At 50.5% G+C, this 14,287-nt stretch overlaps 1 protein-coding gene across 9 annotated transcripts in view; it reads left to right on the top strand.

Moving 5' to 3' along the window:
* Positions 1-14,287, top strand: part of SYNE3 (spectrin repeat containing nuclear envelope family member 3) — a 108,480-nt gene that overhangs the window by 75,411 nt on the left and 18,782 nt on the right. For 7 of the 9 annotated variants that reach the window (XM_064292920.1, XM_023546540.2, XM_064292917.1 and 4 more), the window contains exons 7-12: positions 366-502; positions 4,557-4,731; positions 5,666-5,761; positions 10,260-10,442; positions 12,085-12,228; positions 13,641-13,775. In XM_064292920.1, the coding sequence (XP_064148990.1) occupies positions 366-502; positions 4,557-4,731; positions 5,666-5,761; positions 10,260-10,442; positions 12,085-12,228; positions 13,641-13,775 (870 nt within the window). The remainder of the gene's footprint in view (positions 1-365; positions 503-4,556; positions 4,732-5,665; positions 5,762-10,259; positions 10,443-12,084; positions 12,229-13,640; positions 13,776-14,287) is intronic. The other 2 variants (XM_064292923.1, XM_064292918.1) reach the window with 2 other exon arrangements.

Genomic DNA, 14,287 nt, shown 5'->3' with positions numbered 1-14,287 from the left:
GGTTACAGAGGCGGTCCCCAGATTACAAGTGAGTTCCCTTCCTAAGTCTGCCTTTAAATCAAATTTGTACATAAACTGGAACAGTCAGGTATGGGTTGTATCTAAGGTCAGTTAGTCAAATGTTTATCTCAGTATATACATATGTACGTATGTGTACTTACCACAATTTTAGAAAAAAGAAAAAAGACAGAGTAGATACCTTTTCCAGGTCACCTAGCATGAGGCACGGGGAGCAGGGGCCGAGCCCTCGGCTGGCTCCCAGTTCCTGGCCTCGGGGTCACAGCTTTCTCCCAGGCTGCGCTGCCCCTCATCCGTGCTCCCCTACCAGTGGGGGCCCTCACCCCCGATGCACCGTGTTCTCGCAGGCGGCGCGGGAGGTGCTGGCTGCGGAGGAGCCCCGCGTGCACCGGCTGCAGGCCCAGCTGAAGGAGCTCCTGGTCTTCTCCCAGGACACGCAGCCTCTCTCCGACAGTGTGGTCGCCGCCCTGCAGGAGTACCAGAGGTACCTGGGGGGTGGCGGGCGTGGCCGAGGGGCTTCCGGCCGCACCCCATCTATTGTGGCCTTGCTTGCTCCTCCAGCCCGGTAACCCGTCAATCATTCTTGGACCTCTTTTGATTGTTTTGCGTTTTGCTCCCAGGAAGAGCCTGAACTTTGCTTGTGCCCAGCCGAATGGCTCCTTCATCTGTTTCCATCAAGCCGCCTTTGCAGCTTAGCATGTGGGGGGCTCCCCACATAGCAGCCCCCCAAGTCAACTCTGACTCATGGCGACTCCATGTGTGTCAGAGTAGAACTGTGCTCCCCGGGGTTTTCAATGGCTGATTTTTCAGATCACCAGGCCTTTTTTCTGCGGCACCTCTAGGTAGACTCAAACCTCCAACCTTTTGGTTAGTAGCTGAGCGTGTTAACTGTTTGCACCACCCAGGGACGCAACATCTAAAGGGAGGGTGTTTTGCCAGTCGCCATGCCAGAAGCATTCTCTGCCTTCTGAAGGCACTGAGGCTCAAGCATCAGAGCCCACCTCCCTCTGCAGCCCACCTGCAGGGGCCCAGCTAAACCTCTGCTTTCCTAGCTCAGTCAGCACCAGCCGATCACGGATCCCCCCCATGTGAACTGAGCGAAATGCAGATTTGGGATCTGCCCTGACCTTAGGTGTTGAGTCTCAGAGGTGCCCTGGATGGAGCACAACTGTCCCCGTGGCCGGAATGCATCCTGCTCCTCCACTGCCCCAGGGGATCCAACCCCAGGGACTGAGTGCCTCCCCCCTGTGTGGCTCTCATCCCAGGTGTGCTCAGGCCCCCCATCTGTGAAATCATGCAGTAGCCTGGATCTCCGTGGTCGGGGTAGGGGGTTAGTTTTCTGTGCACAAATAGGCTTCTCGTGCTGTGGTGTCGGGTGCTGGCCCCCTTGGGTGTGAGGTGGGGGGAGTCCTTCATGGCTGGGGCAGAGCTGCTAAGACCGCTGAGGCCAGCGAGCTCTTAGTTCTGCTCTTTTTGTCCAGAGTCAGCAAAGTGCAGGTCCCTGACGTTGTTTAGTAGTAGCCAAGCGGGCTGCTGGTTAACAGGATTCCTACATGTCTGGGCTTGTCCCGCTATTCTCCCAGGAGGCTGCTGCTTGTTCCATGCCCTTGATCTGCTGGGGTCCACCCACAGAGGGCTCTGAGCAGGCCTTCTGCCAGTCACTTCCACTGGGCTTCTCCTCCACCCTTACTCAGAGGTAGGGTCCTCCTCAGGTCCCCTCCTAACTGGCCTGCCTGCTGTTCGTCACCCCTCACACTGCTGCTAGAACCTTCTCTCTGACCCAGGAGTTGATGATGTCATCCTCTGACTAGAGACCCTCAGGGACCTCTTCTTATAGAATGAAGTCTGACCTGCTTAGCTCAGCACTCGCCATCTGCCCCCGAACTACCCTTTCCGTCCCCCTCTCCACAAAGCCCAGCCACACTGCTGGAAGATCTGGGGCACACCATTTGCTTATGTTGTTTTTAAGTTGTTGTTAGTTGCCCTCGAGTCACTTTCCACTCATAGTGACCCTATGTACAACAGAACAAAACACTGCCCAGTCCTGTGTCATCCTCACAATCATTGTTATACTTGAACCCATTGTTGCAGCCACTGTGTCAATCCATCTCTTTAAGGGTTTTCTTCTCTTTCACTGACCCTCTATTTTACCAAGGCTGATGTCCTTCTCCAGGAACTAGTCCTTCCTGACTACACGTCCAAAGTACGTGAGACGAAGTCTTGCCATCCTCCCGTCTAAGGAGCATTTTGGTTGTACTTCTTCCAAGACAGATTTGTTCGTTCTTCTGGCAGTCCATGGTATATTCAATATCCTTTACCAACACCACAATTCAAAGGCATTAGTTCTTCTTTGGTCTTCCTCACGCATTGTCCAGCTTTCATGTGCATATAAGGTGATTAAAAGCACCCTGGGTTGGGTCAGGTGCACCTTAGTCCTTAAAGTGACATCTTTGCTTTTTAACACTTTGAAGAGGTCCTTTGCAGCAGTTTTGCCCCATGCAATGCGTTTTTTGATTTCTTGACTTCTGCTTCCGTGTCTGTTGATTGTGGATCCAAATAAAATGAAATCTTTGACAACTTCTATCTTTTCTGCATTTATCAAGATGTTGTTTATGGGTCCAGTTGTGAGGATTTTTGTTTTCTTTATGTTGAGACGTAATCCATACTGAAGGCTGTGGTCTTCGATCTTTATCAGTAATTGCTTCAAGTCCTCTTCACCTTCAGCAAGCAAGGTTGTGTCATCAGACACATGGTGGTCCGTTTGCTTATACACCTGTGTTTTGGATCAAGCCATGTCCCCAGCCCTCAAAACCTCTTTCCTTATTAACTCTTGGCCGAGATCTCCTCTTACTAGAAGCCTTCCCTGCACCTGCCCCTCACTGCCTTCTCAGCAACCTGTAATACCTTTATGTGCCCATTTGAACACTTATACCAAATTGTATTGTAATTGTGGGTTATGGCTTCAGTTTCCTCAATGGCCTGAGAGTGTCCTGAGGACAAGTGTTGTTTCTTATTCATCTCTGTACTCTCAGTGCCTGGCACCGTGGAAGTTTCCGGTAAATGTTGGATTCAGTCAGATTTCCTGCAGAGCTTCCTGTAGGCATTCAGGGATATGTGATTCACAAGTTCAAACAGCAGCCCTCAGCAAAGGCATGGGAGGGTTCCCAACATTCAATACTTTGCATGTACCGTCAGTTCCCAATTTTCTGTGTGGTCATTTTTTAAAAACCTAAACTTTGCTGGCTTTTGTGGTTTCCAGCTTTCTGCAGAAATTTTCAAGTCTGAATTTTGTCTTTGAACATAGCTATTTCTAGTCTGCTTCTAATCATTCTAATATCTCAAGTCTTTGTGAGCCTGTTTTTATTGTTTGTTTCTGGTCCTGGTTTGCCTGTGTGCCTGGTTATCCATGACTGTGTGCTGGACATTGTGTTTGAAAGACTATTTGCCGAAACCCTGATGGTGTAGTGGTTAAGAATTCAGCTGCTAACGAAAAGGTCAGCAGTTGGAATCCACGAGGCACTCCTCAGAAACCCCATGGCGCAGTTCTACTCTGTCGTATAGGGTTGCTATGAGTCGGAATCGACTCGATGGCAACGGGTTTGGTTTTTTAGGATTGTGTTATTTTACTCAAGGAAAGATTTCATTTGCTTCTGCTAGGTGCCTGGGGGCAGTCCCAGTTCAGGGCTACCTTAACCCATCTTCGAGGCTTGAGGTTCCCTGGTCATGAAGCTGGGCTGTAAGCCTGTCTTAAGATTGGCTTACTTCCAACCTGAGAGCGTAGACCTCTGAGAGTCCAGCTTAAAGTGAGGTGTGGTTATCAGAGTCAGAATCTCCGATGGACCCTGGACTTTGCCTTTTGCCCCCTTACTCTGACAGGCTGTCAGAATCATAGCTCAATCTTGCAGCTGTTTCTCTAGGTTGGCAAATGTCCTCAAGGAAAAAGTAGCTTTGGGCATTACAGTCAGGTTTCTGGTTTTTAGTTTATCTCTTTAATTAAAAGGTTTTTTTTATTTTTTTAGTTTCCCTCTGATTAACTAGTCTTCCATTACCAGAAGAAGGCAACTCCATGTATTATCTCATGTGATATTTATGGTGGCCCTATGGAATGGGCATCGTGTTCCCTATGTTACTGGTGAGGAAACTGAGGCTCGAAGGTGTTAAGCCACTTAAAGCTTAAGGTCACACAGCTGGTCTGTCTGACTTCACATTCCCAGCTCTTTTCAGCTATTCCAGAATCCCAAGACACTCATATGTCCAATTTATATATGAGTCCTTGGGAGCCCCAGTATTTGTACTTGGCAAGGCCTGAGGCTGGCGGCCAACGCGTTTCCAAATTACTATTAACCATACATAGCACCTTCCCTGTACATCTTGTGTTGATTGCTGTAGACTGTCCCCACAGCCTGTGAGGTAGGGAGAGCTCCCCCTGGGAGCAGCACAAGCTGGGTTCCCTGGGATTCTGGACAGAGCTCACTCCTGGACTGACCCCGCTGTCTCTACTCTCTCACCCCCTCGCCCCTCACAACCCTCCCCTGCAGCATGAAGGGAAAGAGCACCAGGCTGCGCAACGCTGCAGGCGTGGAGCTGTGGCAGCGTTTCCAGCGGCCCCTGCAGGACCTGCAACTGTGGAGGGCCCTGGCTCAGAGGCTGCTGGATGTCACTGCCAGCCTGCCGGACCTGCCCTCCATCCACACCTTCCTGCCCCAGATCGAGGTAACCGAACTGCCAGCAGGGCTGGCCGGGGCAGCTGGGGCGTTTCCACCACTCTCACAGGGAAAGCATGTCCTCTGCCCTGCAGGTGTCTGGTAAAGCTTGGTGCACCAAGCCTGGTGAGTCCTGAACTCACAGTAAATGTCAACACCTATAGTTATCAGCAACAAAGACCACTCAGTTCTTGGGTAGAAGGAATTGCCTATGAGCTGCAGTGGGCCGAGCACTCCGCACTGCCCCTCACCCACCCTGAACTATCTCCCCTTCCCTTCAGGGCCCCACCTCAGGCATCAGGCAGTCCTCTGGCTAGAAGCATTAATATTTCCGTGAGAGAGCAGCCCCTCAGGCCATTACCTTTGTTCTGCACCAATTAGGATGCCCGTGGCTGCACAATTGTCTTATAATGGCATTTTCTCAGTTCCTAACACTTTATTAGGACTCCCTGGGTGATGCAAATGGTTATTGAGCTTGGCTACTAACCCAAAGGTTGATGGTTTGAACCCACCCAGAGGCACCTCAAAAGAAAGGCCTGGCAATCTACTTCTGAAAAATCAGTCATTGAAGACCCTCTGGGGCTCAGTCCTACTCCGACACACGTGGAGTCACCATGAGGCAGAATCAATGTGATTTGGTTGTTTTGGTTTGGTGGCTGCACGTAACAGAAAACCTGACCAATAGAGGCTTGAACACAGACTCTCAGGCAGTCCAGGGCCAGTATGACAGCTCAACAGTGTCATCCAAGACCCAGGCTGTTCAGGCTCCTTGCTCTTACACACCATCCTGGGTGTGTAAACCATGTCTCCCTTCAAGGCCCCAAGATGGTGCCACCCCTCCAAGCCTACATCCTTGCCTGAAGAACATACTATGCAGGGAAGTTGAGAGGGAGGGGGTGCTGGCCAAGAGGGCTCTCTCCAGCACCACCCCTGCCTTTCAACAGGAGACAAATCCTTCCCAGAAGCCCCCAGCAGACTACTTCCTCTTACATTCCATTGGCCAGACCAAGTCCTGTAACCATCCCTGGACCAATCACCGGGTGAGGATGATAGGTTGCCATGACTGGCTTGTCTCTCTTGTATTCATAAATCTGGGGCTGGATACTTTGTCACCAAAACAAAATCTGGGTTCTTTGGTGAGGAAGAAAGACAAACGGTTGTTGGGCAAACACCCAAGTGTCTACCACAAATGCCCCTCAACACAGTTGCTCTGATTTGTCTGTAAACATTGTCTTAAGGCATCATTGAGCTCTAAAGGTCATGAAGTACTTTCACATGTGAGGTTCTGCGACCTGTCGTAGAGTTGGAAGAAACACAAAGAGCATATGAGGTGTAACCCTAACCAGGAACGGATGACCCAATAAGCAAGGTACACACCAGTTTACTTACTGTAGGGCACAATTTCCAGTTTTTCACCACATCAACGTGAATTGTGCCATACAGATTAGCAAGTAAACACAAGTAAACCCCTGTGTACCTTGCTTACTGGTTAATCCACCCCTCCCTTCCTCATTTTATGTATTAATTTTCATTCTGATTAAAAGTCATAGCTATTTGGAGAATGTAAATATTTGTGAAGAGAAAATAAAAAACTACCCACAATTCCACAACCCATAGGGCCACTATTAACGTTTCCGTTCACGTTCTCCCTCAAGTTTTCTGTCCCACTCAGTATTACTGGGAGAATCATCAGCCAGGGTCAGCCGTGCTCACCCGATCACCCTCCTCAGTCCCTGCATTCCACAGTGTCTACCCTTGGGAATTTGCAGCTGGGCTCACGCTGGAACTGGAGTTTGTTTCCCTCCATGGGCCTTTATCTGCTCTGCGCAACCTTTTCATGTGGGCCTCTGGTGCTCAGCTTCAGCGGAAAGATTAGTGGTTCATTTTTTGGGGGGTACTCCCCTGAACTCCCCAAAGTGAATTTCACGTGTTCTACAAATCTTAATTTTAGGTCAGACAATCCCAAATCTACCCTTCATGTGTAATGAAAATCCGTCCAGTTGTTTTCGTGAGATGGGGTAACCGACAGATTAATTAACCACGGGTTTTGTATATTTGGGATCCCATTATTTAGTTGTATATTCTAATATCCTCACTCTACACACGTGAAGTTTTCCTCAGCATCATTTAACAGTGTTCAAAACCAGTCCTCCTATTTAATGGCTGCATAATATTCAATTCTTTGGATATTCCATAATTTATTTAATGTGTCCACTATTAGACATTTAGGTTGATTCCAATTTTTTTATCTTAATTAATAAAAGTTAATTATTTTCTCCATTTCTACCATTTAGCCTCACCTCCCCTCCACTCCCCCCATTTTGCAGACGAGGGACCCAAAACAAAAAGCCAAACCCGTTGCTATGGAATTGATTCCAATTTATGGCGACCCTATGTGTTGCAGAGTAGAGCTGCTCCATAGAGTTTTCTTGGCTATAGGATAATTTTTACAGAAGCCAATCACCAGGCCTTTTTTCCATGGTGCCACTGGGTGGGTTCAAACCACCAACCTACAGGTTAGCAGTTTAGCGTAAACCATTGTGCCACCCACAGACCTGACAAGGGGTCAGAGTCAGGGAATAGTGAGGGTGCTTGTTCAAGGTTACAGGCAGAAGTGATTTCCACTGTTCTCACTTGGCTGTTGTTTAAACCAAGCCCCAGAGAAAGGAACCCCTTGCCCAAGGTCACAGAGGCATTCAGAGACAGGGCCTGGCCTTCACCACAGCCTGTCCGACGCCATGACGGCTTCCTTACTGTGTCATGATGGCCTGTCTGACGCCATGACGGCTCCCTCACTGCGTCATGATGGCCTGTCTGACGCCATGACGGCTTCCTCACTGCGTCATGATGGCCTGTCTGACGCCATGACGGCTTCCTTACTGTGTCATGATGGCCTGTCTGACGCCATGACGGCTTCCTCACTGTGTCATGATGGCCGTTTCCACCTGTCTCTCCCACTGCGCTAGGAAGCAAACCTGGACCTCTGCAAGGCAGGAGGAAGCAATACTCTTTCTGGAGTGTGATCCAGGACCCTCAGAGCAGGAATTTCACTGAGTGACGGGTTAGACTTTCTATGAACACCGCTTGCGAGTGGGGAGTGTGTCTTGCATCGGTGTCACTGGCCTGCCCCAGGTGGGATGGATTCCACGGACCAGGGCGTCAGCTGCACACCTGGGCTTTTCTTGACACAGCGCCTGCATTAGCCTCAGAGAGGCTGGTGGGTCTGTCCGGTTTCCCTAGGACTTAGATGAGCCCCCAGAGTTGTGCGTGGGCTGGTTAAGTACTAAAGCTGAGAAGAGCTGCCTTTTACTGTGTGCTTACCGTGGGCCATACTCTGTGCTAAATGCTCTCCAGGCAGTCTCTTGCTGAAACCTCATGAGCTGGGCTATGACTAGTGCTATTTTACAAATGAGGAAACCAAGGCTCAGAAGGGCTAGTGAACTGCTCAAAGTCTTCTGTTACGGTGTGCTGTCAAGTTGATTCTGATTCATAGCGACCCCATAGGACAGGGTAGAACTGCCCCGTAGGGTTTCTAAAGCCGTAATCTTTACCGAAGCAGACAGTCACGTCTTTCCCCCGAGGAGCGGCTGGTGGGTTCAAATTGCCAACCTTTCGGTTAGCAGGGGAGCGCTTTAACCACTGCACCACCAGGGCTCCTTCAAGGCCTCCCGGCTAGTACATAATCCAAATTCATGACTGCAACTCCCCAGCCTAAATCCTTCACCCCAATGTACTATGTCTGGGTTTGGTAAAACGGGAGTGAAGGTGGGGCCCCCGCCTGCACTCCTGCCCCGGTGAGAGGCTTGACTTCTGTGTGGCTGGTTGAAAATCAAATGCCCTCATCCTCAGGTGATGCCGGTACAGCTGTGTCCTCCTGAGTTTATGCTGCCCTTCTCGCAGGAACGCCCTCTACCCCTCAAGAGCAGCCATCCATGCTGCCTCCTCCAAGGAGCCTTCTCTGATTTCACCCAGCTAGGGGTGTCCACCCTGCGTGGAACCCACAGCATGTAGTTCAGACTTCACTTAGGAAAATGATCACAGCTACCTCTCTGGGTTGGGGTCTTTGTTCTTCCCCTGCCAGCCCCATGCCTAGCTCAGCATCTTAACTCCGCAAGTGAGTTCTCAGTGACATTATCAGTTAAAAAAGGAAGCACTGTGGCCAGTTAAGACAAAACCCCTGGCTTCTAGGACCCTGGACCTCAATTAGATAAGAGATGCCTACACCAGACAGCTGGAGGGTCGGCAGATACCTGAGGCTTGGCACAGGGGTTGGGGGCCGAAAGAGCTGAGTACAGGATGGGCATGTGGTCAGGGCAAGCTTCCTGGAGGAGGAGTGCTAGGCCTGTACAGAGTGCAGGCTGTGGGTGGAGCCAGCTGCCCATTGCCTGAGGCTTTTGAATCCCCTTTACTCCTCCTTTTCATCTGAGGACCTCCTACACATCCGAACTTCACTCAGGTGTTACCTCCTCTGGAAATCCCTCCTGAATTACCCCTCCCTGAACAAGGCTCAGTGCATCTGATTGTGCTTTCCTCAAAATTCCAAAAACACTGCCTGGGGGGTGGCTCCAGTGCTGGGGGGTCATTAGTGATGGGGGATCATCATGGTCAGGATTGGGTCTGACTTCAGGGTGAGAGTGGCTCTGGGGAGGGTAGCTGGGTGCCCTCAGACAATGAGGAGCTGCGGAGTCCATGTAAGTAAGACAGGGTGTGTGCCGAAGTCAGGGGCAGTGGGGTGGAAAGGAGACAGTTCTTGAGACATTTGTCATTGTTGTGTGCTGTCCAGTTGATGCTGGCTCGTAGCAGCCCCCTGTGACAGAGTAGAACTGCCCCCTAGGGCTTTCTAGGCTGTGATTTTTTCGGGAGCAGATCGCCAGGTCTTTTCTCCTGTGGAGCTGCTGGGTGGGTTCGAACCACCGACCTTCCAGTTAGCAGTTGGGCACTTAACCATTTGTAGCACCAGGGCTCCTTCTGATGCCCTTAACCCAAACCCACTGCTGTCTAGTTGATTCTGACTTGTAGTGTCCCTATAGGACAGAGTAGAGCTGCTCCATAGGTTTCCAAGGCTATAAATCTTTACGGAAGCAGACTGCACCATCTTTTCTCCCACTGAGTGGCTGGTGGGTTCGAACTACTGACCTTTTAGTTAGCAGCCAAACGCTTAACCGCTGCGCCACCAGGGCTCCTTCTGAGACATTTAGGAGGTAGGAATCTCAGGGTTTGGTAATAAGAGGGACGTGGATTGTGGGCGTGAGAGAACTCAGAGTTAACCCTGAAATTCAGCCCTCCCCAAAACGTCCCTGCCAGCCAGGGGTTTGGTCTGGAAGGACTGTGGCCAGTGAAGAGAAGACCCTGGCCTCCAGCATCCTGGGACCTCACTGGGAGACACCAGAAGTGCTGTGTGTCTGCCATGTCCTCAGAAACCAGCTCAAGGGTACAGCCCTCTCAGCAGCTGCTGCCTGAACAGGTGTGCTCCTGGCCCATCCCTGAGCTGTCCTGCCCCGCCGGCCACGGGGCTGACGGAAGTGGTGTCTCCCACAGGCTGCCCTGGCAGAAAGCTCCCGCCTGAAGGAGCAGCTGACAATGCTACAACTGAAAACAGACCTGCTGAGCAGCATCTTGGGCCAGGAGCGAGCCACAGCCCTTCTGGAGCAGGTGGCGAGCTCCATGAGGGACCGTGACCTGTTACATACCAGCCTGCTGCAGAGAAAAAGTAAGCTTCAGGTGAGCATCACCTCCCATCTGCCTGGCACTGAGCCAGAGGACCAGGCCACACTCCCGGGCAGGCAGATGGCCTTGTGTTTAAATCTCAGCTCCTCTGCTCACTCTTGTGTGGCCTGGGCCCTGTGGTTCCCCACAACCTCGGTCTCCTCATCTGTCAGTGCGGCAGGATCATTCTGCCAGCCTTCTCCAGCTGGTCCTCTGTCCACCTGCCCCAAATCCCCTATCTACACTACAGTCAAACTGACCTACTGTCTGTATAGAGCCAGGGTGAGGATTAATAAAAAATGCAGGTGAAAACACTTTGTAAGTTTTAAGTCACCACGTTAGTGACACAGTTCTGGGTGATTACACTGTATCAGAAGGGTAACTTGGGAAGTTTATTCTTTAATGTAATAAATTCTTCCTATTAATGACGATGGTGGTAGCTACAGTGTATGGAGCACTGACTATGGGCTAAGCTTCCCATCCATGAGCTCATCTGATCTGAGTAACAGCCCTGGGAGGGAGTACTATTATTTCCCCCATTTTACAGATGAGGAAACTGAGGCAGGAATTGCCAAGTAAGTGGCCTGAGGTCACACAGTATATTAGCTTCTTGACTTAAAACATCAGAAATGTGTTGTCTCACAGTTCTGGAGCCTACAAGTCCAAATCAAGGTGTTGGCCATGTTGGTTCCTTCTGAGGGTTCTGAGGGAGAGTCTGTCCCATTCCTGTCTGTCCCATTCTCCTAGCTTCTGGTGACAGCTGGTGATCCTTGATGTTCCTTGGTTTATGGAAATTTCTCCAGTCTCTGCCTCCATTGGCACATGGCCGTCTTCCCTCTGTGTCTCTCTTCCTTATTTTTATAGGACACCAGTCATATAGGATTATGACCTCGTGTTAACTGATAATATCTCCAAAGACCTTATTTCCAAATAAGCTCACATTCACAGGTCCAAGGGGTTGGGGCTTCAACATATCTTTAATCAACCAAACCCACTGCTGACAAGTCAGTTCCAACTCATAGCGACCCTATAATACCCAGCTAAGAGGTAGGAGAGCCAGGACTCAGCCCACAGCTGTCTGACTCCAGGGCCCTCCACAGCAGTGCCAAGTCTTTGCCCTCGGAGAACTGGTAGTTCAGTGGTAGAGATGAATAAACAATTACCAGGCAACCTCCAAAGTGTTATTCTAGAGCAAGGGTTGACAAACTTTTTCTGGAAAGGGCAGATAGCAAATATTTTACGGTTTGTGGGCCAGAGAGTCTCTGTTACAACCACTCAACTCTGCCATTGTAGCGTGAAAGCAGCTGTAAATGAATGGGCGTGGCTGTGTTCCAATAAAACTTTATTGACAAAAACGCTTCCATCTCCAGATTTGGTGAGTGGGTAGGCAGATGTAGTTTGCCAGCCCCTGTCCTAGAAGGGTGTGGCCAGAGTGTTATTTGAGAACACCATGGAGGCTCTAAGGAGGGGCACCCAGCCCCATCAGGGAGCAGTGATGGCTTCCTGGAGTGGGGGCCCTGGAGTGGAGCCTTGAAGGGTGAGTCGCAGCTGGCAGGAGGGGGCTGGGAAAGAACACCCGTTGCGAGTGTGAGGTCTTACAATAGGGGGCCTTTGAGGAACGCTCTCGATATCTGTGCTGCCTGTCCTGTGTCTGCAGAGCCTGCTGTCTCAGCACAAAGACTTCGGGGCTGCTTTCGAGCCCCTGCAGAAGAAGCTCCTGGCCCTCCAAGTCAGGGTGCAAGCCGAGCGTGGGCTTCAGCGGGATCTTCCTGGAAAACAGGCCCAGCTCTCAAGGTTGCAGGTAAGGGCTCTGCAGGGTTCGGGTCACCCCTACTCAGGTGCCCAGCTGTCCCCCTCTTCTAGTAAATAAATAAAAACGCAAACCCGTTGCCATCGAGTCAATTTTAACTCATAGTAGGACAGAGTAGAACTGCCCCATAGGGTTTCCAAGGCTGTAAATCTTCATGGAAGCAGACTGCCACATCCTTTTCGTGCAGAGCGGCTGGTGGGTTCAAACCTCGGACCTTTTGGTTAGCAACCAGCATCCAAGCGCTTAATCACTGCACCACCAGCGCGCCTCCGTTTCTAGTAACCAGTCACCAGCAAAGCGGCAGCTGGCTCAAAGCCAAGGTGCAGATCCTTACTTGAGATCTGAGCTTTATCCCTGACAGACTTCTTATTTACCTGATGAGTCCTGGCCTCAGCAAGGGCTTTAGCACCTTAAAACTGCTGATTCTATTTATCAGAGAAAATTTACTTAACAATTAATTGTGTCAAATCGTGCAATTCAGTGGCAGCGTTTAGTGCGTGCACGGTGGTGGACGCCCAATGCCTCTCTCTAGTCCCAGAGCATTTCCATCATTCCAGGGTAAAAATGCCTCCCCCACTAAGCATAAAACTGCTGACTCTTCAGCTTAATAAAATGGTAAGTTACCCTTTTGTTTACACCCTTCCAAAGTCCAACATTTGTACTTATTTTTAAAGTTGCTTTGCTAAGTGGGAAACCCTGGTGGCGTAATGGTTAAGTGCTACGGCTGCTAACCAAAGGGTTGGCAGTTCAAATCCACCAGGCGCTCCTTGAAAACTCTATGGGGCAGTTCTACTCTGTCCTTTAGGGTCGCTAGGAGTCGGGGTCGACTTGACGGCACTGGGTTTGATTTTTGCTAAGTGTTTCTAATGAGTCCAGAGGCTCTCAGTTAAAATAAACCAATTTCGGGATTAAGAATAAATGTTTAAAAACGCAGGCGGACAATAAATTGACTGATAGTTGATGCTTAATTGCTAGATAAAGAGTGCTGGCTTTAAGATGCAGCTGTTTTTAAGACCAAGCGCGGCTCATAGAGAAATTAAGATGATGGTCCCTGGAAGACACTAAAAACGCTGCAGTTTTGGCTTTAAGATGAAAATTGGGGCGGGATTCTTGAGAACAAGAAGTGGTCATCAAGGGTCCAGATGTGACTCTGTCCCCTGAGCTGCCACCTGGCCCTTAGTAGAGCCCATTTCCATGAGGTCCCAGAATATTTTCTTTTGAGTGTTAAAATCTACACCTGCCCTGAGAGCAGACCCTCAGACCGCCCATAATGGTGCATCAGCAGGACGGGGGAGCCCCACCTTCCTGGAGCCCCCTAACCTCCCCTCTCCATGCCCCCGCCGGGCCATCCCCCATGATGGAGAGACATAAGGACACCCCCACTCAGTCCTCTCCTCCTACAGGGGCTGCAGGAAGAGGTGCTGGACCTGGGGGTGCAGATGGAGGCAGCAAGGCCTCTCACCCAGGGGAGCCCCAACCACCAGCACAAAATGGACCAGCTCTCCTCTGACTTCCAGGCTCTGCAGAGGTCCCTGGAGGTAAGCTGCCCAACTGAAGGGCCAGCACTGGCTGTGGGGCACCAGACTCCTGGGTCTCACACTCCTGGGGTCTGCCCCCCATTCCTTCATTCTTTCCATTCCTTTGTTCTTTCTGCCTTCCTTCTGTCCCGTCCTTAGTCATTCATCATACAGTTATTGAGCACCTCCTGTATGCCAGGCAATGTTCTAGGTCTAGAATGGAGGCAGCACCTCCAAGGCCCCTGCTCTAGTCAGTGCAATAAACAATGAAGTATGAAACAAATATATAAGTATGCAATCCCATATTTTAACAAGCACCAAGAGGCAAAAGAACAGGTTGCGCTGGTCCTAGCAATGACCCAGCACGCAGTAGGCCCTGTTCATGTGTGCAGTATTAATGCCAGCTTGAAGGTCCTTCCTGGGAGTGAGCCTGGTGTCCTGGAGGCGCCCCCAGTCACAGAGCCTCTCCTGCAGCGCCCTCTAGTGGCAACCCTGCGTCTTTCTCGTTTCCACACAGGATAGACGTCCCTTTG

Source organism: Loxodonta africana, chromosome 10 (genome assembly GCF_030014295.1).
Source record: "Loxodonta africana isolate mLoxAfr1 chromosome 10, mLoxAfr1.hap2, whole genome shotgun sequence".
Lineage (NCBI taxonomy): Eukaryota > Metazoa > Chordata > Mammalia > Proboscidea > Elephantidae > Loxodonta > Loxodonta africana.
This window is presented reverse-complemented; position numbering and strand designations above follow the sequence as displayed.